Source organism: Amblyomma mixtum, chromosome 1 (assembly GCF_055824585.1).
Source record: "Amblyomma mixtum isolate Tamu chromosome 1, ASM5582458v1, whole genome shotgun sequence".
NCBI classification, from domain to species: Eukaryota; Metazoa; Arthropoda; class Arachnida; order Ixodida; family Ixodidae; genus Amblyomma; species Amblyomma mixtum.
Genome location: NC_143012.1, coordinates 101,280,367 through 101,308,220, shown reverse-complemented (window position 1 = coordinate 101,308,220; position 27,854 = coordinate 101,280,367). Strand labels below are relative to the sequence as shown.

The following is a 27,854-nucleotide window of genomic DNA, read 5'->3' as shown; positions in this document are numbered from 1 at the left end:
GTATCGGTTGCTCGGCCCTATGCCCGGCCGACTATGTTGGCCTATGGAAGGCCGATGTCAATCCCCAACCCCAGCCCAGGGTCTTTCAGCAAGTTCAGCCCGAGCAGTTTTGGTTGGCTTGCCTACATAAGGCCTGCTTCACACCAAGCTCGTTTTGCCCCTTGGGTATCTTTCCCGCAGATCTACCAACTAGCCAAACAGCATGTTTTACTTTGGAACTTGCCACTGCCGATTATGAGCTCTAATCCTGTTACCAGCACACTATCGCTCTAAACCTACTACCAGCACACTATCACGGGAATAATCGCTATCAAAGAGGTAATTACTCACTGGCACACGCCCATGCACAGCCATACAGCTACAAAGGAAAGCTATACAGCTTCCAGAAAACTGCAGTGGAAGAAAATTTGTCCTGGTGCAGGGTTCGAACCCGGGACCACCGCTTCACCGGAGCAGGCGCTCTACCACCTGAGCTAATCGGGACGCGTGTTCGCCAAATGCAGCCGGTACAGCCAGCGATGACAGCGCCGCCCACCGGCAGGTAGCAGCCACATTAAGGCTGGTTATAAATATTCATTCAGAACGACGGCTTGACATCGCCGCTATGGCGCAGTGGATTAGAAGCACGTGTTGCGTATGGAAGGTCGGCCGTTCGACTCCGCTCTCTGTACTGTAATTTTATTGTTTTTTTAATTTCATTTTTTCCCCTTTTAGATCGCAAATCGTGATGCTTAGTGGCATATAACGCCATTTAAGAGGATTTATTATCCCTTTTAGGTAAGCCGTTGTGACAATCTTCAGTCACCGTGATCAATTCACCGTGGTTTCAAGCCTTGTGGCTGTACAGGCTGCAGTTGGCGAATACGCAATCGGGACGGATAGCATATGGTAGGGCAAGAGCGAATTGATCACTACGTAGAAGTTCGTCAAATGTTTAAGGAAATCCCCCAAGGCGGATTAGATAAATAATATCATTAAAAGCAACGGCTTCGACAGAGAAGCATGCCACGACGACCACCGCCAGGCTCGAGTTGGCGGAAAATGGGTACTAGAGACTGCACTCTCAAGCACACCCCAAGTGCACCTCGTCACAAGGTTTCAGAGCGCTACCAGCAGGTGCCAAAGGTTGTGCACCCAACCAAACTCCACGAGCTGAGTGATCGAGGAGCTCAGTTAAGAGAAAAGCCAGTTGAAGCGGCGCAGCGCGCCATTCAATATACCGAACTACCTGTGAAGTTGGAGCTGGATACACAGCGCTACTTTCTTATACTTTTACACAAGATTTTTAAGAGGGTAATGCGCATGTTCAATATAGCTAATAATTCGAAATACGCGGGTTCGATATATCCGTTAAATATTCATGCCAGAAAGGAGATACGCACAAAGAAACATTTTCAAGAAAATACACTTCAATGTTCATCTTTATTGTACAATGCACTTGCAGAAACTGTGCTTAGAAATGTGCAAATGTTGGCGGTTTTTATTAGGCGACAAGCATATCTCTACTCCAGCCGGGGAGGTCACTTTAGGCGCTGTACAATGACCGCATTCAGCAGGTTGGCGTCCTTCAGGGTCACCTTGTCATCCGCCAGTTCCTTGTGCGGGAAGGTCGTCAGCAGGATGAAGGTCGCTGCCTCGTACTCGGGCCGAGCGCTGAGTTGCACCGCTTGTCAAGGAAAGAGAGCTCAAAAATTGCAAAAACACTTTCCGCAGGAAGACCAGGTTAGTAAAAAAGCTCGTTAACTTGGCCTGCACGGGCCAAATTAACGAGTCTTCGTCCAGCGTGTACTTGTATGCGCTGTTTTTTCCTCTGAAGCGCCAGAAAAATGTTTATTACCCGACAGTTGCATGCTGGGTGCGAAATGTGTGACACAGCCAGCATGACTGCCACGCCCCAAGGCTCGTCGAGGAGCGCGACCAGAGCTAGAGTGGTGCTGACCTCGATATCACATGCTCGTGCAGCAAATGAGTGCTGGTACAATGTGGGCAGCAGAAGCAGCAGCACCAGGAAAGGATACGTCACAATGTACCTGCGGATGTCTCCAATGGTGTGTGAGTGGTTCATCCGGGCAACCAACCTGGGGAGGAAGAGGGAGAATGAAGGGGGGTCAATGCCAGGTCAATGCCAGGTCAATTCCACGCCATGCTATGCTGCCTGCTATTCAATATTGTACGGTACAGCATCCTAAAGCTCCAAATGTGCTTTGAGAGATGCCATAGTGGAACGTGGAGGCTAACAAAGAGGGTTCAGCTTAAGTTAAGGACAACACAGCGAGCCATGGAAAGAAAAATGATAGGTGTAACGTTAAGAGATCGGAAGAGGGCGGAGTGGGTGAGGGAACAAACGCGGGTTAATGACATCTTAGTTGAAATCAAGAGGAAGAAATGGGCTTGGGCAGGGCGTGTAATGCGAAGGCAAGATAACCGCTGGTCCTTAAGGGTAATGGAGTGGATTCCAAGAGAAAGCAAATGTAGCAGGTGACGGCAGAAAGTTAGGTGGGCGGATGAGATTAAGAAATTTGCGGGAATGCGGTGGCCGCAGCTGGCAAAGGACAGGGTTAATTGGAGAGACATAGGAGAGGCCTTTGCCCTGCAGTGGGTGTAGTCAGGCTGATGATGATGATGATGATGATAGTGAAAGGCTCTCAATTGATAAACATCAGTTGCGTGCAACTGATCTGCCAACAGCCACAGCGGAACTCAGCTGGAGGCAGTGTAAACGGGGCGGTCTGTGCACTGAAGCGTGAACAGCAATGAGCCTGTGATTGGAACGGTTACTACCGCAGCGGACTACGGTGGAGTGTGCTGTGACGGCGGCGTGCCCATGCGCAACGATCCATCATGCCAAGAATACACACACACACCAGTACGCGTGTACAATGCTCACGCAGTCAAGAGGACATTGGAGGAGGTGATTGTCACCTTGTCCACTAGCAGAGCTACACACAAGGGCCTGCCAGGTTGTGGGCGCCCTCCCCCAGTGGAGTCAGAAGCCAAAGCAGCGTCCATACCTGGTGCCGTCCGAGAGGCGGATCTGGATGTTGGTGGTGGGCAGAGAGTCGTCCAGGTTGATGGCCTTCTTGGCATCCGCTTCCGCATGCTCCGCAGGCGGACTCACACCCACGGGGCGGCTCAGCGTAGGAGTCACACTGGACCACATGGACCACACACACAGACCCCATCAGGGTAAAACACAAGGATCTCAGCCCACAGTTGCATCATCAGATTACTGTACAGTCCATCAAGGCGTACTCAACTCAATCGTGGTTGTGAAATGGTCACGCAGTCAAGAGGATGTGATAGCAATCGAGACCCCTCTCTCCACACAAGTATTCTTCTCTTGCACAGACCACGACTTGTCAGCACCACCACCATAGTCAATTTCTTTTTCCACTGCAGGCTCCCGCTATCCATATCAGCATCATCATCACCAGCTTTAGCTTTTTGTAGCTGTCAAAGGGACGTGAGTTGTGGTAGCATGGTAGTGCACTGCAGTTGTGGCTCTCATGTGCGGTCTGCTTTTTTTTTTTCACGAACCGCTGCTGAGCATTGCAATTTTAGTACAATGGGCAAGCACCTTAGTACAGTCGAACCTCGATGTAACGAACCTCAATGTAACGAAATTCGCGATGTAACGCATTTTTTTCATTTCCCAATCACTTCCCCATTGAAAACCATGTATTTTTTTTCGCGATTTGACGAAGTAATTTTGCTCCGCACTTTCGATGTAACGAAGTCCTTGCGCATCGCATGCATGTGCCAAGAGCTACCTTGACAATCGAATGAGAGCTAAAATTTTAGCCGAGACGAAACGCAGTTTGTATTTGCCCTTTTATGCGCCAATTTTGCCGGCAGTGTGGGAATCTGCGAGAACGTACCGCCGCGCCATCTGTCGTGCGCATTCAAAGCCCGCGGCATGGAAGTTTCAAGACGCGCCGCGCCATGACGCCACTGGCGAGCTGTAGACTCTGAACGTGAAAGCGCAAACCGGAATTTTCTTGCAGCGTCCGTTCGTTTTTTTTTTTTTTTGCGTGCGATGTCTTCGTAGACAACAACAAAAAAAAGTCTTCAGTGTTGACAAACTCGTGGAGCTAGTGTGGTCGTACCTTTAAAACGGGTGAGCGGCAAAAAAAAAAAAAAACGTGCCCTGGCAGAGGAGGCGAGTGGCGAAGGGGGTAGAGGGGAGGCGTGGCATGAGAGGCGCGCGCGGTGCATTCTGGGTGGGCGGCTTCGGCGCGCTCTCGGCGCGGCCCGCGCGAAATGCAGCCGGCTGCATTCCGCGCCGGGCGCCGTCAGAGCGCGCCGGTAGCCGCCGAACACGCTGGCGATCGGGCGCCGCTGTTTCGCGGACGTGACGTCGCCGTGCCGCTCGCGCTACATCGGAGTATAACCGCGCCGCGAGCACAATCCCACCGCGCCGGCGTGAGCGATGCGAACATTTTTCTTTATTTTTCTCTGATGCGTCCCCGGCTGCAAATGTTCAATGCTGATGATGATGATACCAGTAGCGACATCTCGTGGCGGCTTTCAGTACTAGGCGCTGCGCTCGTTCTTTTGCTATGCGCACACGGAGAAAAATGATGTCGTCGCGGTGTTTGCTATCACTCATTATGCTCCTGATGTAGAAAAAAACATCCGGTGCCCTTGTTAGCGATACTATTACTCGATTTTCTTGCGTATTTCTTCAATAAGTGATTTACAAGTTCCCATCAACAAGCAGTGTTCCTGAACCAGTTATACTTTATTTTGACAGCTGAAACATGGGAACCTCGACGTAACGAAATTCGCGATGTAACGAAATTTTCGGCTGCAAGTAGGACTTCGTTATATCGAGGTTCAACTGTAGTTACATGGCTGGCTTTAAACCGACTTTATAACTGTACTTGCTTTAACTGCCTCTTACAGTTCAATTGTAATTGTCATATTTAAGCAAATGTAATGCGACTATGATTGTAACATGAGGGTTAACTTTGCGGTCGCGAAACAGTTAAAAAAAAGAAACAATCATGAATAGAACGCAGGGAACGAGGCCACGGTATAAGGAAACATTCGTAAAAATTTACGAACAAAAGTGCCTCAAGGAAATGCTTCCGTATGGCTTTGTCACCCTAAGTAAGCTGCCCTCCAGCCTAAACACAACAAGGCAGTTGCTACCATCATCATCACCAGAAGGCTTCACACGCCTTCTGTCATTCAAGAGGGTCGCGGAAACGATTATCAAATAAGACCAATATGAGGACAAACATGGAGTCCCCCGCTCCATCATCATCGAAAGAGGCCTCTCGTAAAAACAAAACGAATAACACTTCTCCCAGTCGACAGGCAACTACCACCCTCTAGTGTTGAAAATTGCAACCGTGACCGTGACTCGTGACCGTGCAACTGCTGACCGTGACTAGACTTTGGCGGTGGAAACAGCACAACATCAGGCTGGACAAGTGTGACACGTCATTAGCAATATTTGTAAAATCTCCCATGCAGAGTACAGCTAGGGGTAGGTTGTTAAAGGGCTAAATGAGCCATCGTAAAATTGCGCAGGCGCTGCTTTCATCCCGCTTTTGTCAAAGCTGGCACTGTCTGATTTGATATGAAGTATCGCAGTTTGTTAATGAAAAGGACGCAAAAGGGAAACTAAGGACAGAGAAGGAACACACACTTAGGTAAACTAGCAATCGACCATTCATTTCTGGTTTAAGGACGACGCGCTACTGACACCCTGTCTTTCTTTCTCGCGATTGTTTTTGTGTTGCTCTAACTTTTTTCAGATACTATACACCAACTCGCCCAGCAACAAGTTTTACGTGAGATTTAGAAGGGGCCGCCAGTGACGTGCAAAAAACGTGAGCGCACTCAGCCGACACTATGCATTCAGCCCACCGATAGGCCTACACAGGAATGCAGCGGCAGTTCAAGTGACGTGGGGAGAGAGTGGAGTGGCCACCACTCACGTGCCCAGCCGGTGGCCCTGTCCCACGAAGGGGGCCACCTTGGCCTTGGTGGGCGCCATGAACTGCTCGTGCCGGTGGTCCTCCATGTTCAGGTTCACCTCAGCCCCATCCGCCTCCTGCAGGAGCTGACGGGGGATCTCCCTGCATCGTCAGCAGGGCAGCTTCCATTACACCGGTTGCTAATCTTGTCTTGAAAAAAACGTCATCATCATCATCAGCCTGACTACACCCACTCCAGGGCAAGGGCCTCTCCCATGTCTCTCCAATTAACCCTGTCCTTCGCCAGTTGCGGCCACCGTATCCCCGCAAACTTCTGAATCTCATCCGCCCACCTAACTTTCTGCCGCCCCCTGCTACGGTTGCCTTCTCTTGGAATCCACTCCGTTACCCTTAATAAGGACCAGCGGTTATCTTGCCTTCGCATCACATGCCCTGCCCAAGCCCACTTCTTCCTCTTGATTTCCACTAGGATGTCATCAACCCGCGTTTGTTCCCTCACCCACTCCGCCCGCTTCCGATCTACCTATCATTTTTCTTTCCATAGCTCGCTGCGTTGTCCTTAAAACTTAAGCTGAACCCTCTTTGTTAGCCTCCACGTTTCTGCCCCATAGGTGAGTACCGGTAAGATACAGCTGTTGTATACTTTTCTCTTGAGGTATATTGTGAAGCTTCCATTCATGATCTGAGAGAACCTGCCACATGCGCTCCACCCCATTCTTATTCTTCCAGTTATTTCCCTCTCATGAGCCGGATCAGCGGTCACTACCTGCCCTAAGTAGACACATTCCCTTACTACTTCCAGCACGCACCACCAATTGCGAACTGCTGCTCTCTTGCTAGACTGTTAAATATTACTTTGCACGAAAAAACGGGGACGAAATAGACACAAGTACAACAGGACGTATCCTGCACTTCCAACTGATTTTTACTGAGAACTCCAAAGCTTAAGTACAGCGCTACTATCGTCTCGTGGCAATCGACGGTAATGGTCCAAAAACGCCAGTTCATTATCAAGAAGAGACAGAGAAGCGGTGCTGACACATTGACCACCTGCTTTTCTAATGTGATATGCCTCAATAATCTCTCTTTCCATCCGATCCTTTCCACGCCCAAGAAACTTAGTTTTCGGAAAAATGGGTTTACACTTAGTCCCAGCAGTGGATAGCAAGGTGACCGCTTTTCCCTTCTTTCACAAGATTGTAATGCTCCCTAGCTCTCTCATTAAAACAGCGTCCGGTCTGACCAATGCACACTCTGCTGCAAGTGAGTGGAATGCTGTGAAACCTAGTTGGCGGTTGATAGTGCAAATCGGCTTTTCCTTATTAACCATCACAGGAAAAATTTGATAGCTTGCTTCGGGCGGAGAAGAGCACGTTTACATCGTATCTGCTTGCAACTTGCTTTAGATTATGAAAAACTCTGTGAAGGTACGGAATTGAGTGGCCATCCCCTCATCTTGCTTATCTGTCTCTTTGATGCGCTTTTTCTTTTGTAGCAGCGTCTCTGCGACAGCTGACCATGAATCCGGAGGGATCGGTCAGTTTGCAATTGAAAACTTTCAAACATTTTATATGGACGTGACTTTTCCAAAGCGGAATTGAGGCAGTTCATTGCTATTGCTCTTTTGACTATCTTCGAATGAGCACTACTGTAAGGGGGGAGTGCCTTTTGTGACCTAGGATTGTACATCCAGCATATATGCCCATCCAAGAAATGAATTACAGTGGAACCTCGATTATACGTCCCCCGGTCATGCGACGACCCGCATTTTACGACGAATTTGTGCGGTCCCGGCAAAACCCCCATAGAGACAATGCATTAAAAACCTCGGTTATACGACGCAAATTTTAGAAGGACCCCGCTTCGTACGACGGCTGGCTCGTACCGTCCGTCAAAAAAGGTCGTCAGCAAACGCAGGCCGGGATGTACCGTATTTTCGCGATTCTAAGCACCCCCCCTATTTTCGGAAAAAAATTTCTTAAAAAAAAAAAACTGCATGCGAATCTAAGCACCCCCGTTTTTGCGCGGAAGAGAGCGTTGCCGAGGCCGCCAAGTGCACTTGCTCTCTTTTTCGTCGAGCCTGTGCAGTCGGAGTCCCAAGGAGGCGCGGCCTGCGTGTTGTTGCGACTTAGAGAAGGATGAAAAGGAAAGCGCACGGGCCCGCCTACTGGCGTGAGCCAAGCCACCACCGCTGCCGAGGAGAGTTAGAAGATCAGAGGAAAGATAAAGAGAAAAGATAAGACGCGCGTCCCAGCAACAGATGCGTCCGCAGGAGCCGACGCTGATGAAAAAACAGATAAGCGGGCGAGGCCGCGCTCGCCCAAGCGAGGACAGCGGCGTCCACGGCGCTTTTTGTAATGGAAGTAATGGATGCTTGTGCCCCACGATAAAACTTCCGAAGTGGACAACGATGCAGAGGTTTGCGCTCCCATTCCTAGTTACGCGGACGTGTTGCAGAGCGTCGACAACATCCGGCGCTTTGCTTGCGCGCGCGACGAGGTTGGCGACCTACTGCCGGACGTGGCAGCCCTTGAAAGAAAGTTGATGCGCCGAGGTTGGGCAAAGGTGCAAAAAAAAAAAAATTACCGATTTTTTTTAAACGGTAATAAAGATTTTTTTACAAATCTGTTTCAAACAAATGCTGGGTTTTTTTTCTTTTTTAATCTGATTGGCGTACTTGCCGCGGGCTTGAAGCCGGTCAAAAGTTTTCGGCGCAAGGCCGAGCGCCACTGGCCGCATTCTTTGATTTTCGATTATACGACACCCGGATTATACGACGGTTTCGCGCGGTCCCCTGAACGTCGTATAATCGAGGTTCCACTGTATTAGGTCAAGAAACTGTACAATTTCCACTAGGGAGTGCAAAGGTAAACTTTAAGCCTCCTCCTACCGTCTTGAACGATGCAAGAACATTAGCAACAGCTTCGTCAATACATAAAACATGCGGCTTGTCCATTACCACCAGATAATTGTCACCATATCTAAAAATGCGAAGGTTAGGAAGTAAGCTGAGCAAGCTTTAGTCAATGCAGGAAAGAAAAATGTCAGAAAGAACAGGAGCCACACATGACCCAATGCAGATTCCTGCTTTTTTCAGTGCAACCAGGACCAAGATATAAGAGTGGAAATAAAAATTTGTAGTAAACCAAGAACAAGCAAAGTAAAATACAATATGCCATAAATATGCCCTGCTGTTTTAAATACAACCTATGCTTCAATCTACAAATCGAGTCATGACCAAGCTCTTCACAGGAAACCATTGCACTGTTACAGAATAATTACGCATCCAGCAAAGAGCAGCTGCTGAAGAGTGAATACTCCCCCAGTGAAATCTACTCCACACTCGGGGATTCCCCTAAACACTAACACCATTGCACCGAGTTCTTGCTTTCCGACCTTTCTTCTATATATTGCTCCATGCACTGCGAATAGTTTCTTTATATATAAAGTTGACGCCGTTATCCGTATTTTACCTTTATCACAATAATTTTTATGCTTTGAGTCCATAACTAGCACCTGCTTTTAAGTTTGAACACTGTTGTTTAAGCTTCCTGTTTTAATGAAATCAGCAAAAAACGTGCTTTGACACTGAATTCACGGAGAACACATAGAAAAGAATGCATTATATTCAAAACTTTTCCTCTGTGTTATATATGCCCCGACAGAAAGTGATGAGTGAAATGTGTGGCAGTCTTGAGTGCCATGTGGGTCTCACCCATGGTTCAGAACCCTTCCCCTAGAGCTATGCACATTTCTGAATACCATAAATTCTGGCATACAACCTGCCATGGTGGCTCAGTGGTTAAGGCACTCAGTTACTGAGGCGGACCACCTGGGTTCGAACCCCACCGCAGCCACATTTCAATGGAGGTGGAACACAAGAGGCGCCCGTGTGCTGTGCCACTACTGCATCTTTTTCTCTCTTTCTTCTTTCACTCCCACCTTCCTCCCTTCCCTTAAAGCATGGTTCGGGTGTCCACCGTAATATGTGAGACAGATACTGTGCCATTTCTTGTCCTCAAAAGCCAATTTACCAGCCCAAGGAAAATACATGTTTAAGAGTTAAATTTTTGGGTGCGAAGACTATGCGCAGTCGAACGCAACTTTAAGAGGCATGGATGTAACAGAAAATCGGGAAAAAGAGACAGTTTTCACTCTCCCGGCTGATCACCCTTTCTCTCCCATTAAAGGGGCTCTGAAAAAGGCTCTAATAAAGTTATGGTATGCCTGAAATGTTAAAGGATGCCGCTTCACGAATATCGTCCAGTAAGACTTTTTAACGCCCTTTGTAGAAGCTGAGTTCTGTAGTCAAAATTTGATTTCCATTTTTTAACAGCGTGAAAAAGACAACGCTTACACGCACAACAACACGAGCGCTGACTTTCAACTGAAGATTTATTACCACAAACAACATTTACACATAACACGAGCGCTAACTTTCAACTGAAGATTTATTACCACAAACAACATTTACACACAACAACACGAGTGCTGGCTTTCAACTGAAGATTTATTACCACAAACAACATTTATACATAAATATGAGAGAAGCCAACAGCCACAGAAACCACGGGGCAGAGGGGCTTTTTAATTTATTGATTTTGTGCTGTTGTACGATTCAGAATATTACTGAGTATGTTATCGCTTAAAGCTAAGTGATTAGAAAAGCAGAAGAAAAAACAACCACGTGCCGCCGGTGGGATCCGAACCCACGACCTCCGAATTACGCGTCCGGTGCTCTACCGCTGAGCTACGGCGACGGCTGTCAAATCTTCTGCTTTCAGGGGTATTTATGTTTACAAATAACCTAACCTTGAGAGTGTTCATCAGCCCCACCCAAGTTCTTAAGCGGCGGACGTAGCACGTCCTGAGCTACCGCAGATGTGACGTAGAACGTCATCGAACGAAGAGGGTGGAAGCTGCGTGAGAACCCTCTTATGCTTCCTATGGCGTCAAGGCTGCAGAACCGAGGCCCTCGCTAAGCAATTAAGCAAACAAGGTAAGGGGGATGAGGGGCTCGTTATAAATATGACAGAAGCCAACAGCCAGAGAAACCACGGGGCAGAGGGGCTTTTTAATTTATTGATTTTGTGCTGTTGTACGATTTAGAATATTACTGAGTATGTTATCGCTTAAAGCTAATTGATTAGAAAAGCAGAAGAAAAAACAACCACATGCCGCCGGTGGGATCCGAACCCACGATTTCCGAATTACGCGTCCGGTGCTCTCAATAAATTAAAATTCCCCTGTGCCCCGTGGTTTCTGTGGCTGTTGGCTTCTCTCATATTTATAACGAGCCCCTCATCCCCCTTACCTTGTTTGCTTAATTTATACATAAAGACATTTTTGGTGGATTATGTATAAAACTCGTTTGTGCTAATAAATCTTCCGTTGAAAGCCAGCGCTCGTGTTGTTGTGTGCGTAGACAGTCTTTTTCGCGCTGTTCAAAAATGCATAACAACCAACTCGCCCAGCTTACTGTGCTTCAAAATCTGAGTTCCAGCGTGCCTCGGGGTGAGTGAGTGAGTGAGTGACTCACCCCTGGCAGATGGCCTGCAGGAAGTCCCGGCTGCTGGGGTCGTCGTAGCCGTGCAGGGGTCCCTCGTCGATGCTGAAGCCATCCCGCCACATCTTGAGCACCCGCGACACGGGGGGACGGGGATTATTTGCGGCTGGAGCAGCAGGAGCCACGACGCTCTCGCTGCCTCCGCCACCGGATGTGGCAGCGTCCCCCAGCCGGTGACCCATGCCCTGGAAGGCCCAGGTGGTGCCTCCCCCTCCGCTGGGGCGCCCTTCACTGCCCGGCTCCAGCACCTGGGCACCATGCCTGCCCCAGGGACAGCAATCCACTTTTTGCAATACAGCGACAGCCATTACAGGCACTTCTAAGCTCTTACTCATCAAGTTTAGAGTTTTCATGGGGTCTGCTACCACCCCGAGATCACAGCGCCATCTGTGGCAGTAACAAGAAAACAGCAGATCTCGCACTGAGACTTGTAGCGCCATCTACAACAGCTAACGCTAGTTACTTCAACGTCTTCCAGACAGTGGCGGCCTTTTTTTTTTGCAAACAGGCAAAACGAGTGCATGTTTAGAGTTTTCATGGGGTCTGCTACCACCCTGAGATCGCAGCACCATTTGAGGCAGTAACAAGAAAACAGCACATCTCGCACTGAGACTTGTAGCACCATCTACAACAGTTAACGCTAGTTACTCGGTCTTCCAGACAGTGATGGCCTTTTTCTTTTTTTTTGCAAACGTGCAAAACGAGCGCACACTGTGTATAACAGATGCAAAAGTGCACAAAAAGCAAAGTGTGTTTCAACTCTGCTAGTCACCTTTTTCATCACGCATCAACCAAACAAAAGCCCATGAGCCACGAGTACACAATGCTTGTACTGGTCAACTACTGCCTTTAATAAATCATTTTTACCAACCGCAATTCAGGAACAGAATGAGTGGCCACAATTCAATTGTCACTGAACATGATCATGCCAAATTGAAACAGCAGTTGTGTACTTTGACACCTCCTGGCATTGGAGTACCTGACCAATTCACTCGTAATCTTCTTCCTCTGATTGTTCATAATGGCTGAAATGTGGTTGCCTGTTCTGGGCTGTAACATCTCTGGCCACATGTTCATATTCCAAATCTTTTTTTATGATTACCCACTCTTATGTAGCAGAGTATACAGACACCAAATTTTTGCTTGCATGTTTTCGTCTTTCAAATGATGCCTACGACTGCTAAATAATTTATAACTGAATTTCTTCTTGACGCTGGTTCAGTTCATCAACTGAACGATGACTGTAATGTGTAGCTGATCTCAAGGTCACGTGAGGCATGAAAAAAGAGGCCATATAATTGCTGATACATTGTTTTCTATCATCCCAGGTCTTGAAGCGGGCTAGTTTAAGTGTTGTAGTGAATTAAAACTCTGTGTCAGAGATCAAATTTCCGTTTTTTTTTTTAGTGCCTCTGGTGACCAAACACGAACTACACGTCACAGCCCTCATTCAGTCGATGAAACCAAAACTGAAACAGCAACAGAGAAGAAATTCAGTCAAATTATTTAGTTGTCGTAGGCAAATACCATGCGGTGAACCTCGTATTCAAATGTCTAAAGCATCACTTGAAAGGAGAAAGCATGGAACTAAAATTAGGTGCCTATGGTTCTTGAAGGGTTCAATAAAAAAGGACCAACTGTACGCGTGCATGAGGTGAGAGCTGCCCCACCTGGCATCAGCTGCAGTTACTGGAATGGCAGTCTGGCTCAGTGTAGCTGCACTTTCATGGAAAACTCACTGGTAAGCGCATGTAGCAGGATAGACAGCTGGGCTAGCTGGAAGCTGTTCATGATGCTTAGCGGGCGCACACTTAACGAAGACAAAGGAAGAACGCACAGTACATGCGCTGTGCACTGTCTTCTTTCTTCGTCTTTGTTAAGTTTGTGCCCACTAAAGCACATGTAGCAGTTTTATTGGGAATCCGAGGACCAATAGAAGTTGGCCTGCATCGACACATTGTCTTTCAACCACAAACAGCATAAGGACACGGATTTTGTGAGCTAGAAAACAGCAAGAAATGAAATGCAGGTGTCCCTGTCACTGCACGTTCTTGCAAGGCAGCTTGCATGATGTCAAGCCAGTTTTTTTACACGCAGCTGTCCCCTAGGATACCGCCACCACTCGACGCCACATGGTGATCAAGGAGCCCTTTTCAAACAGTCCTAATCGAGTGGTGGTAGAAAGAATATTCCACCTTTAACTGCAATTTTCGCAGCAATAAATGCTATTGCTGGCAAGCAAATGCCACGAGGAGCCGCAGAATCGACTCAGACCAAGAACCAAAACGGGGCGGAGAGTTGTCCACAAGGACAAGTACAAAGGCCCACAAGGACAAGGACAAGTACAAAGGCCCATCACGATGCTTGCAAACTAACTAGACAGCCAGAAAGAAAGTGAGGAGGCGCTCACCTCTTGGCCGCCTTGAACACCTCGAGGACAAAGTTCTCCTTGCTGTCGGCCTTCTTGCCCGGTCCAAGCACCTGCTGCCCACTGCGAGCAGAGAGGGGGGGTCTCACGCGCCACACACCGCATAAAGTTTCTCCTCCCTCTACACTCCAAACGGAAAGGAATACAAAGGGACCAAGCTGTCCTCTAGCGCACTCTCTGTTTAGAGTGTAGAGGGAGGAGTGGCTCCTCCATCTATGCTGGTTTGATTTCGTTTGGTTAGTGGGGGTTTAACGTCCCAAAGCGACTCAGATTGTGAGAGGCGCCGTAGTGAAGGGCTCTGGAAATTTCGACCACCTGGGGTTCTTTAACGGCACTGACATTGCACAGCACACGGGCCTCTAGAATTTCGCCTCCATCGAAATTCAGTCGCCGCGGCCAGGATAGAACCCGCGTCTTTCGGGTCAGCGGCCGAGCGCCATACCCACTGAGCCACCACGGCGGCTCCTCCATCTATGCAAGTTTCTTAGAGGGACGCTGATATGATTTTGATGATCGTATTCCCATACAACTATTCTGTACATGTGGTCTTTGCGAGTATTCGAGTCAAATTTGAAAGCTCTGCATGCATGGACCCCATAATTTAAAACTAATTTTAAAAGAATTGCTGCTCCAAACCAAATAGGGAGACACCTCATCATGCGATCTTAGGCGTCCCCCCACCCGGAGTGGAGAGTGGGGTTGCACTCCCAACCCATTTTCTTTTCCATATTTATCTTTGCACAATGGCATACATATCAGTTGAGAGGGGAAAGTAGCAGCATCATTTTTAATCGCTACCTTCAGCATTACTGAGGCTAGATTAAAATTTTCTGCAGTGACAAGTCATAACATACCGATCACTCGTGTGCTCTTCCTAACCCCAGTAGATACTGTCTCGTGGTTCCTTTAAAAGTACTTCATCCACGATGCGGCCATGCCGGGAAGGCGTGGTTTTGCATTTGGCACGGCTAGGATAGTTCTAAGATGGCTAGCTAGTCTTAGACAGCAGGGGCACAATTCTCTCAACTCTATGCCGATCAAGTTCTTTAAGGGGGGAAGAGGGTCTTAGAAATTAATTTTTATTAATGAAGTCACAACTACGAAATCTTCAGGGAACATGCACTTTTGCGTGCCAATTCAAATATGTAATTTAATTTTATGTACAACAAGTCCCTGTGCACTTATGCAATATGTTAGGTAACGTTTGCCAAAAATTTGAAAGAAACTCTACAGAAGGGAACTTGTTACACTGCATGCCATTGGTTTCTCTTGACACCAAGCTATGCAATACGGCTAAAATTATCATCCTGCCTGTTATAGAACGCGAGTTATAGGATTTTGAAATCATCAGTTCCTTCCCGTTTGTGAAGTGGCAAATTCAAAACCCTTTAACTCAACTTCTGTGATAGGCAGGATGATAATTTTGCCCTTAGTGCATAGTTTCACGTCAAGACAAGCCAATGACATGCGTCCTAGCAAGTTTCTTGCAGAAAAATTTATTGAAAGCTCTCGGCAAAAAGTTACAATTATATAAGTGCACAAGGACTTGTGTTACATAAAATTAAATCACATACTTGGAATCAGCGCGCAAAAATACATGTTTCTTGGAGATTCCATTATTGTGACTTCATTAACAAAATTTTTTTCCCTAAGACCAGCTTCCCCCCTTAAATAGAGTGTTTACATTTTTTAATCAACTTTAGCCTAGGTGAATGTTTAGAACAAGTAGAATCCCTATGATACGAGCCTCACAGGGGCCTTGAAAAAATTCGTATCATCTAGAATGAACAAAACCCATTTCATACTCTTGCGGGAAAACGCATAGTTGGCATCCGGACCGCTATGTCCAGCACAGTCGTTTTCGTTGCTGCTGCTGCCACATGATTCAGCGGAATCACTGCCTTCACCATCCGATGGAAGGGCATAGTTGTCTTCCTCACTAAAATCATCTTCACTACCACTGGAGGCTTGGCAATATTTGCCGAGGAAGCAACTGGCAAGAACGTGTCCACGCTTTGCTGCCAGCGGCATGCAAACAAAGCCATGAAACACTGGCACATGCCAGGGCTCCAAAGCACTTCTGTGCTGCCTTGTAGTGCAAAAAAAAAAGCGAACAAAACAGAAAAAAAGTTTATCTACTTTCTATGAGATGGCGTACCGTGCAAAGGGAAACAAAACGCATGTAATTCAACCACAGAAAAGCTCCTCGGATGGTGCCCAACAGTGAACTGCTATGGCTGAGTCGCGCTGTCGGGCGGGGCTTGACTATGGACCACAAAATGGGTAAGCAAGCTAATCTAATCTAATCAACCAAGCTAGTCTAATCAACCAAGCTAATCTAATCAACCAAGCTAATCTAATCAAGTTCTCGAAGTCAATCTGCTCCCGACCTACAGTGCCCATATTCGTCTTGTCTTCCTGTCGTCCTGTCTTTTGCGCTAAAATAAGCAAGCTCCTTGCAGAAAAATTTCCTAAAGACCTTCTGCAAAAAGTTGCGCAATGTATATTGCATAAGCGAAGAAGGGCTCGTTTTACATGAAATTAAATGACATGTTTAGAATCAGAACACAAAATACATGTTCCTTAAAGATTGCACAATTGCAACTTCATTAATAAAAATTCTTTACAAGGACCAACATCATCACCAAAGGACCTGACTATGCCCGCTGCGCAAAGGATGGAGACACAGGAGAAGCCGACAGTACAACTCTCTATGCTATTGCCGTGTTAAAAACCAAGAGGATGCCTCAGAGGAAGAAAGGCATGTGAAATGCCAGACGTCCTCTAGCTCTGCCCTGCCCGGCCAACAAGTGTGCATTGGTGCACTCCAAGGGCGTCCAAGGAGCGGGAGAGGAGCACGCCACTCACCTGCGCTCTGAGCCACCCGCATAGAACGCTTGGCCCTCATCCTCGTTGGCACTGTCATCGTTGGCGAGGTCGGAGAAGCCCCGGATCCTGAAACACCCACACACGAGGGAAGTGCCCCTATAACAGCAGCGAGTAATGCTAAGCGAGACAGAGTAGGGTTAACTGGAGGGATATCAGAGAGGCCTTTGTGCCACAGTGGGCATAATTAGGCTGATGATGACAATGATAATGATTAATGCTTGGCAGATCTTGAGCTACCACATCATCACCAGCCTAACTATGCACACTGCAGGTCAAAGGCCTCTCCCATGTCTCGCCAATTAACCCTGTCATTTGCCAGCTGCGGCCACCGTATTCCCGCAAACTTCTTAATCTCATCCACCCACCTAACTTCCAGCCGCCCCCTGCTACGCTTGCCTTCTCTTGGAATCCACTCCGTTACCCTTAAGGACCAGCGATTATCTTGCCGTCGAATTATGCTGCATTTTAACAACATTTAAGTCAACTGCGGTTCCCTTTAACTATAGTTACAGCGCTCACATGGAAATCCAAACCATGGTTACGCCATTGACATGCCTCTAGATTCATATGGGATGGAGCTACAGCCATGGTTTCCTGTGCTCTTGTATCGAGGCTAGAGAGCCATGTGAACAATCATTTCAACGAGTCAAAAATTTATCTTGGTGTAGCACATTCTTTTTCATTCGCTTATGGCAGAATGTGCAGCTGATGTAAGCAGCCAAATGCGGTATATTGACAAACGTTTCCTTGCACACTCTTGGAATTCAAAACCGGGGCTCAAGCTACGTCTGAAGTGCCAGGCTCACAGACCGTGCAGTAATAATCCTCACTTCGTTTCACCCTCCCAAATGAATGGTCACGGTGTCCACCCAAAACAAAGGGGACAGCCACCAGAAAATCAACATCACCCTCTGTGGTAGGCATTGAACGGAGCAAGAACGAAATGGTGAGACGACTGGTGCCTTAAAACATACAAATCCAGGATTCAGAACTGCCACAGTGCAGATGTCCACGGAGTTTATATTTAATAAGGGGAGAACTTCTAGGTAGTGCCTTTCAGTCTGGCAGATTGGTTAGAGAGAAATAGAAAGGAAAAGAAAAAATTCAGGGGGCACTTTGGCTATCTAAGTGCTGCAAGGCGAAAGCCTTTCCTGACGCACTGTTTGGCATTGACTGCAAGACTGGTTGTGCTGTACTGGTGCTTTATTTGACTGCACATCACAACTATACACTTTGACTGCAGACTCTGACTGCTGCTTGAGCACGACTCTCTCTCTGCTTTGCTGAGTTCGGTTGTATCCATGGCCCTGTTCGCAGTGAGGTATGTAATGTGGCCACCCACGGACGCCTTACGCCCCCTGTCGGAGCCGACGACAACTATTTTATTAGTTGTCGTGTGCTCCAAAAGGGGGCGCCAGGCATCCGTGGGTGACCTCATTACTTCGAATCCGCGCACTCTGACGTCATAACCATTTCGACCAACCGAAAAGCGTAACACCTCTGCTGACAACCTTCTGTCGACAACGATGAGGCATTACAGGCTCTCACCTTGATATGCCGAGCATGCTGGCATCCAACATCAGCCCTCTTCAGAGGGGACACTCCTAACATCTATCTATTCATGCCTCCTTTGGGAATCTCACCTGCCAGACGGGCGGATGGGCGGCCTGTCAGTGCCCCCCGCTATGGTCACGTGCTTGGGGCTCCTGGGACGCTCGGGGGACGCCTCCCGGGAGCTCGACCGGTCCATGTTATCATCTGGGTCCTCGTAGAAGGCGGCAAGCGCTAGCTGCACGCAAGAAAACAGCTTAGTCTTGCCCACGCTGCAAATGGGGCTACTGCAGAATTTCAACAGAATACACTCCAGTTTTTTATTTAGTGTGCTAGCACCCCTAGGCACGTTTTCAGATTTCAAGCACAATCACATACATTCATGAAGCCTGCTTTGTGGCAGGCCTTCACCCAAAGGCCTTTAGGGATAAGGCCTTCATGATGAATGCCTTCCGGTTAAAGGCCTTTAGGTCAAATTTCTCTAGCACATAAGAACCTTTAGTGCCCATTGTAACTATACTCCGTTTCATACATAGCAGGCAACGCTGCCAAAGCTAGCACGCCTGTTCGCGCAGGCTAAGTCCGCATGCAGAAAGTAGTTCGCCATACAACCAAAACGAACACAAACATATTTCATAGTGACAAATCTTAAGTGCCGTGACTGGCACCTCCTGGACTTCGATTTACCTCTTGCAACATTTTCGTCCTGCAACTCGCCGAGATTTCGAGAAGCAAAAAGTACATGTGGCGGTATGATACGTGGTTGGTACGGCGAATCCCTTCTACTAAATCCGTGCCCAAAAAGTAGTTCACTCTCCATGAAAATTATGGCCAGAGAGCCCGAACACTGAGCGCCTCAAAGCTTCGACCGTTATTTTCAATGCTACTACATCGTTTTATATTACTCTGTGTTCGTCCAAACAATGACCGGAGTTTCGAGAAGAAGGAATGATATGTGGCGGAGTAATATAGTTTTGCGGACGCACTATTTCAGCAACCTCCGCAGCGTTGCCTGCTAAGTATGAAACGGAGTATAGTACGACTGCACGATATTCTGTGCTTAGCAATGCTAAACAGCCTGCTCTTTTTTTCAGCTGCCGAATGTTTTGTACACGTACGTGCAATGTAAAACAGAACGAAAGAATGAGCATCCAACCAATTATCAATCTGCAAGTAGTGCAAACAGCACACTTTTTCCCCATTTTTTTCAGTAGTCCTCCTCAGGACATGTAATAACGATATCAATAATCTCCGGGTGAAATCACCAACACAATTCATTGCCATGTACAAAGTGACTCTTCCTTATCAAGCTAGCCAAGGTTGGTACCACTTTGCTAATTATGCGTGCTTCCCCAAAACTGCCTTAGCAAAACAACGTGTGAATGCACCTCACCTGAAAGGCATCAACAGGATTACTAATTCACTAGTTACCAAAAACACCAAGCATAGAGTACGACGTACAATACCGATAGATGCACACAAGTTCCGTCTGCCACAATGAGCCGCCGACATTTTGGTACACTGAATCACTGGCAAGATCATTCCTACCCATAGACAGTCAGCCACTAACAAACTCTCCAAGAATGTGGACCATGCTACACACTCTCCTGCTGTCGCTTTTAATGCCACAGCATTTAGGTTGTCATCTGAAAAAAAATTCCCAGCTTCTCTGTCACAGTATCTCCTGATTGGTCTAGAGAGGTCTCACGCGACCTTGTGCCGATATAACAACCTGCCCACCATGGCTGGTGCCCATCATTGCCAAAGTTTATACAATTGGCACCTATCCTCGATAGCTCGATACTCAGGCTCACAAGCTGTTTGCAGCACTGTGGAAGGTAGAGGCATCCTGAGCCAATCAGTATGATGTAGCACACTAACTACATAATTGTGTTCCTACATGCCCCCATGAATTTGACGGGTGGCTCCATCTGTGAGAAAAAAAAATGCACTAGTATTTAGCTTTACTTCTATAGCAGGTGGAGCTTGGTATCTTTTTATCTTTTTGTTTCTTGGACGGGCAAAAGCCATTCCAAAGGCAGTGGCCCAACTTTTTTTTTTTTGTCACCACCAGTTCCTGCCACAAGTATTTACTTCAGTGTGGCCACTGCCCAAGGAAGCCGGGTACAACGCAAGCTGGGGCAGCCGTATGTTGACGGAGGCGAAATGCAAAACAAGCCCGTGTGCTGCCCGCATGTCAATGCACAAGCAGTCGAAACTAATCTGGAGCTCTCCACTACGGCGCCTGCCATAGCTCATTGGAAATATCCTCATTCCCATTTTCACTACTTACTCTCACTGCAACAGTGATGAATGATCCACACTTGTTCGTACAACAGTAATGAATCATGTTAACACGTTAAAGAGGCTACATCTCATCGTCCTCATCACAACTGAGATCAGTACTGCTGGTTGTTTTGTCCTCCAGGTTGATTACAACAGCAGGACCCTGTTCAACAATGCCGTCGATGATGTGGTCCAGTTTTCTCATCATATCTTCCATTCTGAGATCATGCTCCACATAGCTCTTCCACTTGTAATCAGTCACTTGCATGATGCCTTGTCAAACTAGAGGTTCCATGTCTTGGAGCTTAAACATCTTATTAAAGCGAAGCATTACTTGGCTATGTCGGCGGAGTCATGTCATCAAAACGTGTTGACAGCAGTAGTGGCGTTCTCAGAAGGGGTAGGATCAAACGAATGGTTGTAATTGATAGAGGATCATACACAAAAAAATTTGATGTCAACAGCATGATTACTTAGAGCCAAAAATGTTGAAAAACCACCGAAAAAGCGTGGACATCGAGATAGTGAGAGTATGGGAAACAATCGTGCACGGCAAAATAGTGGAAAAACAGGAAAAGGAGTGAAAATAAAAGTTTGAAATAGATTGAAATGTGTTTTATGAGTTATAATTAATTGAACAAAAAGTTTGATAGACATAGCATAGTTAGTTAATTAATTAGAACCAAAAGTCGGAGGACAGTCGAATAGGCTGGACGAGGATATAATAGGTAGATGGGAAAGCAGCAATGGCACCAAATTTACCGTGACGATGACGTCTGTCTTTTAGCGGTGTCGTGGCCACCTCATGTTTTGAAAAGTTTCCGCGCTTGTGTATCCTATTTATGGTGTCTGCTAGTTTTGGGAGGCGATGTCGAGCTAAACCCGGGACCAATGACTAAGGCTCAAGAGGAAAAGCTGGACCTTGTGGCTGGTTCCATCTTACGCCTTGAAGCTAGCAATGCAGTCCTTCAAGAATCTGCCAACAAAGTGCTTCAGATTCACGCAGACTTAAAAATTGACTTAGAAAAACTTACAAAGCGAGTTCACGATTTAGAGCAGAAATTTGCAACCGCACCATCTGCTGAGTTCGTGGTGAACAGTGTGGGGACGCCTTCGTCCCCTGCGTTCACTTTCCCGCACTGCACCCCACTGTTGTTAGCTGCCCCCGAAAAGCACTCCCTTTAGTTTGGTTACTCTAGCTAACAGGGGAGGGCGCTCGCGTCGCAGCGACAGCAGCGCCACGGATGACGTGTTTGGCCGCTCGCGCGCGGGGGAAGGCTAGGTCTCTTCTGCTCGGCATCGGGAAGCGTGTTGGACGTTCACGCGCAAAGCTCCGCTCTGTGCCGCGGGCGTCCTCGTGTGGAAACTTGTTCCCCTCAGCTCGTCCCGTCGGGCCTCGGATCTTCCCTTTGCCCTACCGTGGGCGAACGTTCGCTCGTAGCCGTGCTGGTGAGTCGGACATCCTAGATTCCTCAGTGTATTTTGTTGCTAGCTGGCGTTATTGTTGTTATAGCAATAAATGCCTTGTTTGTGTCAGCCAGTGTGTCGTTCCTTTGTTCCCGCAGAGCAAGGCCCGCCGTGGTCGGCGTGCGCTCAGTAGCGTACGCGACCACGGGGTGGGGTAAGCGCGGCTTTGAACTGTGTCAGCCGCGCTTAAACGGGGAATACGTGTTTATCTCCCCCATTTTAACCCCACAACAGTGACAAGGGTCTCGCAATTGTACAGGAAAAAATTGACGACCTTGAAAATCGCTCTAGGTGATCCAGTGTTCTATTTTACGGTATAGATGATCCAGAGAAGTCGGAAACTTGGGAGGAGTCTGAACGTCTCTCAAATGACTTTTGTAAAGAAAAACTTGGGCTTACTGTTGAATCTGTTTCCAGAGCGCATCGCGTGGGCCACTTTTCTTCCGAGAAAAAGCGGCCTATCATAGCCAAATTTTTTAATGAAAGGGAAGTTGACACTGTCATGAGCCGCGGCTGTAAGTTAAAAAACACGAATTTAAGCATCTCGCGCGATTACTCCGAAGCCGTTCGCGAAAAGCGATGGAAGCTTCTCCAGTTTTCAAAATCTATTAAGAAAGATGGGGATAAAGTGCGACTTGTTTTCAACAAGCTCTTCGTTAACGATGCTCTTTACATGTGGAACGCCAATGAAAGTCGAGCCATTCTTGTATCAGGGTGCGAGGATGGCGAATGACGTCCTCCCTCCGTTTCCGTAAACCTGAGTTCATCGACCACCACACCTGCCAAATTACATTGTGGTAATGATAACGAATGGCTGTTTTTGTACACCAACATTAGAAGTGTTGTAGCTAACGGTATTGCACTATCATCTTTCATCGATTCATGCCAAGCTTCTTTAGTGGTACTAACTGAGACGTGACTGAACAACACTATTCATGATGTCAACATCTTTACCAGTGCACGCAATTTCAAATTTTTTCGCTGTGAAAGACAAATGCGAAGGGGGGGCGGTGTTCTCATCGCGATAAAGGAAGAATTCATTGCCACACCTATCGTTATCGATTCTTTCCTTGAATGTGTTTGGGTTTCTTTGAATGATGGTGCATTTCGTGCCATCATCGGCGTTTTCTACCGTCCGCCCGACATGTCTGGTGCGTTTTTAGATGAATATCATCGGGTGCTCAGTGAAATGTATGCGCGTTTTCCCAATTCCGCTGTTATTATATTTGGAGATATTTATTTTCCAAGAATTAATTGGTCAACACTTTCCGTGGTGGACACAGATGCAGAAGCCATTCTTTTCTCAGCACTTGCCTTGATTTTTCATTAACACAACTCATTAACCAACCAACACGATCAACTAAAGCCTCTTCCAATGTACTTGACTTAGTTCTCACAAACAAACCTGATATATTTTCAGGCATAACTCATGAGGAACGCATCTCTGACCATGATGTTATCACTGGGTACATTAAATTTCACGCTAGTAAAAAGATAACTACTAAAAAGAAAATAAGATGTTACGGCAAAGCCAATTTTGATGCAATTAATGCAGAATTATTAAAGTTTTCTGATAAATTTTTGCATGATTTCTTCTCTCGCTCTATAGAGCAGAACTGGATCCTTTTTAAAACTGCCCTCAATGATCTCATCGACCAGTTCATTCCCATCTTAATCATTACCTGTGATAGCAGTTCTCCTTGGTTTACCAACCGTCTTCGGCGGCTGAACAACAAAAAGAAAAAACTATACAGACAGGCAAAACTGAATGGTCTTGTGAGTTCACATGACAAATACAGAGCATGTGAAAAGGATTATAAGGCACTATTAAAATCTACTCGGCGCAACTTTTTTTCTCATGACTTGTCTTCCATGCTAAAAAATAATATTCGCCGTTTTTGGCGTGTGGTAAACCCAGTAATTCGACCTGACATCACTCTTACAGATTCTGTTGGTGTTCCCATCCCTGATTCAGAGTGCGCTCAACTTCTTAACGATGCGTTTGTAACTGTGTTTACAGATGAAGACATTACTTCCTTGCCTACATTAAGCGCATTAGTGGGACTAACCATGGACGAGATAGTCATCAGTGAGCCTGGTGTTTTATCTCTACTAAACAATCTTAAAACATCCTCTAGCGCTGATCATATGGGCTTCAATAATAAAATTTTAAGGAATACATCACATAGCATTTGTTCCATGTTAACCGCATTATTTTCCCAGTCGCTATCAACTGGCACCATTCTTAACGACTGGCGCATAGCTAAGATAATACCCATTTTCAAATCAGGTGATCGTGCTTCTCCGCTTAACTATCGTCCCATCTCCTTAACAAGTACAGTTTGCAAATTACTCGAGCATATAATACATACTCAGGTCATCAACTACCTTGAAGATCATAACATTATCTTCGATCATCAGCACGGTTTTCGCAAGGGCTGCTCATGCGACACCAAACTTGCCGGTCTTATTAACGATATTCATGCACTGATTGACGCTGGTTTTCAAGTTGACGCAATATTTTTAGATTTTTCTAAAGCATTTGATCGCATTCCACACCAAAGGTTGTTGCTTAAACTTCCCAACTGAACATTCACCCTAATATTATTGCATGGATGGCAGATTTTCTCTCATCTAGAATCCAATTCACATCAGTTAACAACTCTAACTCGTGTTACGCTAATATTACGTCTGGAGTTCCACAAGGCAGTGTACTGGGACCTTTACTTTTCCTCATCTATATTAATGACTTACCCAATTGCGTGACGTCCAGAATCAGACTATTTGCTGACGATTGTGTGCTTTATCGATGTATAACCTGTAACAATGACAGCCAGCCACTGCAGTCTGATCTTGAAGCGATAAGCACATGGTGTTCTAATTGGTTAATGCCGTTAAATCTTTCCAAAACTAAGCTCATGTCTTTCACCAACAAGCCACGTATTCCTACCGCCTACTTTCTTTATAGCAATAGTGTGGAATTCACCACAAGTTACAAGTATCTTGGCATTAACCTTCAATCCAACTTATCATGGAATCATCATATTAATCTCACTCTTGCCTCCGCTAACCGTACTTTTGGACTTCTCAAACATAATTTAAAAGAGGCCGCGACACATGTAAAAAAACTAGCGTACACCACATTAATCCGTCCGAAACTCGAATACGCCTCTGCCATTTGGGATCCTGATCAGAATTATATCATCGGCAACATCGAAGCCCTGCAAAACCGTGCTGCGCGAATCATCTTTTTTGATTATTCATGTTACACCAGCGTCACCTCATTGAAGACTAAAGCAGAGTTAGAAAACTTAGCACTGCGCCTAAAAATTTCCCGTCTATCACTCTTCCACAAACTTTATCACCATCCTTCCCTTCATGATGAATTCTTTCTGCCACCGCCACTTATCTTTCCACGTCGCGATCATCCTTACAAAGTTAAATGCATTAACTGCCAGTCATTCCATTATGCCTATTCTTTTTTACCACGCACAATAACCGAATGGAACGCTTTGCCATCAGAAATTGGCACAGAATCTGACCTAAATAAATTCCAACACCTTATTCACTCATGTTTCAACAACTAAAAAGGTATTTTTTTCAGCGTTCTTTCTTCCGCCTTGTCTTCTTTTTATTTTATATTTTTTGTTTTGTACTTCAGCGCACTTTTTCCAGTGTCGTCTTTTCCTTTTTCTGGCGGTGCTGTTATTTATTCTCAAATTTTGCTGCTATGTGCATTGTTGAGACCCTTTCTGTGGATGCCTATTTATGATTAATATTTTGTGATTTCTATTTTATTTTAGTGCAATATTTTTAATCTTATAACAATGCTTTGTACTTACTCCCCCCCCCCCCCCCCCCATGTAATACCCTCGCCTTTGGGGGTATTTTGAATAAATAAATAAATAAACATAAGGCAGACACTCAAACCACTGGGCTACCACTGTGGTCACTCGCCTGAAAAGTTCCCCTTTACTTGTGAGTAACCAGAGAGCAATAAAATTAGATTCTTGGATGTCTAGCCACTTTTCAAAGGTGAGCATATATCAGGCATTATGAGGTTCGAAACACGGGAAGGACTTCAGCCATTTGAATACTGATATCAAATTGAAATTGGCGTGTGTTGACAGATTACCCCGTTCTAATGACAGACTAGTTTCACTGAAATCGGTAGCTGTTTACATAGGCTAGAAAAGGCAAAAAATCAAATATAGGCTCCGCATCACTATGCTATCACCGCAACCAATTACCCCTCGTGTGTAGCTGTTACTCTCTCGCGCTGTGCACTCCATGTCGTCGTCTTCCATCACCGTCCATGTGTTCACAACGGATCCAGAATACACCACTATCGCAGTGCCCTCTTAAGGTGCGTTAAGCAGTCCTAAAATTTCATAATAATGCATTACCACTAAGGTCCCCATTCATCGATTTGTCTGATCTTTGCCTGAAACCCTAGCCTCAAGCCGAAAGCGAAATGAAACACTACGTGCTCGCGCACATCGCATTGAGCCAAGTAAGCTAAATCGGCTGCAATTTTGTTGGTCTTGGCACCACGAGTATATATTTAGTTCTAGAAAAACGTTCCACTTTTACACATCCAGTTTGCTACTGAACATACATCAGCATTGCCAGAAAGAGGCACAGAACCAAATTTACTGAGGGCAAGAACTGGATGGAGTTGCCCCCCGAAACCTTTCACAAACGAGAGCTTTCTGTCATCATCGCCTTTCGGACTCATCCTTAATTCGATCCACTGCCCACGCCTACCACTGCTGTCATGAACACATAGCTTCCCTCTGTAGTCGGCGGCGTGATCATAACCACTAGGTTCAGCCAGCATTCACTGAAATTCAGAAGTCAGTATTGTGTCCTATCCTGCTCGCTACTTACGCCACCCGCGATCAAATGCTCGAGCTGGTCTTAACAAATTATGTATCTACAGGCGCCACTGCTATAAGGAACACCTGCTAGTGAGCCAAGCAACATTTTCATAAAATTTCCAGTCACGGTAGTAAAAAAAGAAGTGCCTAAAATTGTGCGATATACAGACGAGGCAGCAGTCTTGCTAGCCTGCATCACAAACGCAATCACCCCGACAGCGCTCAAACTCCACCTAAAGACGCTGGCAGCCCGGGCAACCCCCTTGAAAAAAAAAAAAAAAAACGTTGTAGGTTAGGCTATCAAGGATAATTCGTCAGCGAGACCCGCAGAGAATAATAGGCGTGCACGTTTTCACCTCGTGAACACGGGAGATATGGATGCACTGGCAGAATTACCGCACTGGTCAGTATTCCCTCCATTTCCTTCCGAGAAAACAATGCGAATGGAGGCCCATCTCTGGACAAGGTTTCCTGGTCAGCTCGGTTGCTAGCGTAGATTCTTGCGATGCTGTCATCGCGATGACCACGCAAAGGCGGTGAAGCCGGGCTTGGGTTTGGCAGGACCAGAAACTTGGTCGCGCGTACACGTCAGTTAACCCCAGAGCCACGAAACGACTCCATTATTTCCACCTTCCGGTGAACAAGGCGCTCACCTGAAGGTTCCAAGACGCGGACTCGAGACATAGCTTGGCCCGGGAACTGTCAGCACCAGTGACACCGCAGAATTGAGCGATCAAATCCGAATGCTCGCCGCTATCCGCCATACCGGTTGCATACAGAACACCAGCAGTTGGGCTCTAGAAAACGTAGTGCGGACTACTCGTGCGCATGCTCGTGCG

At 46.6% G+C, this 27,854-nt stretch overlaps 1 protein-coding gene across 1 annotated transcript; it reads right to left on the bottom strand.

Moving 5' to 3' along the window:
• Positions 1-1,403: 1,403 nt before the first annotated feature.
• On the bottom strand, positions 1,404-27,854 carry p47 (NSFL1 cofactor p47). The gene is made up of 9 exons (XM_089555100.1): positions 27,669-27,854; positions 18,475-18,620; positions 16,811-16,897; positions 13,925-14,005; positions 11,488-11,775; positions 5,949-6,089; positions 3,012-3,149; positions 2,019-2,078; positions 1,404-1,653 (listed from the first exon to the last, which is right to left on the bottom strand). The coding sequence occupies exons 1-9, from the start codon at positions 27,777-27,779 to the stop codon at positions 1,521-1,523; spliced, it is 1,185 nt and encodes a 394-aa protein (XP_089411226.1). The 5' UTR covers positions 27,780-27,854; the 3' UTR covers positions 1,404-1,520.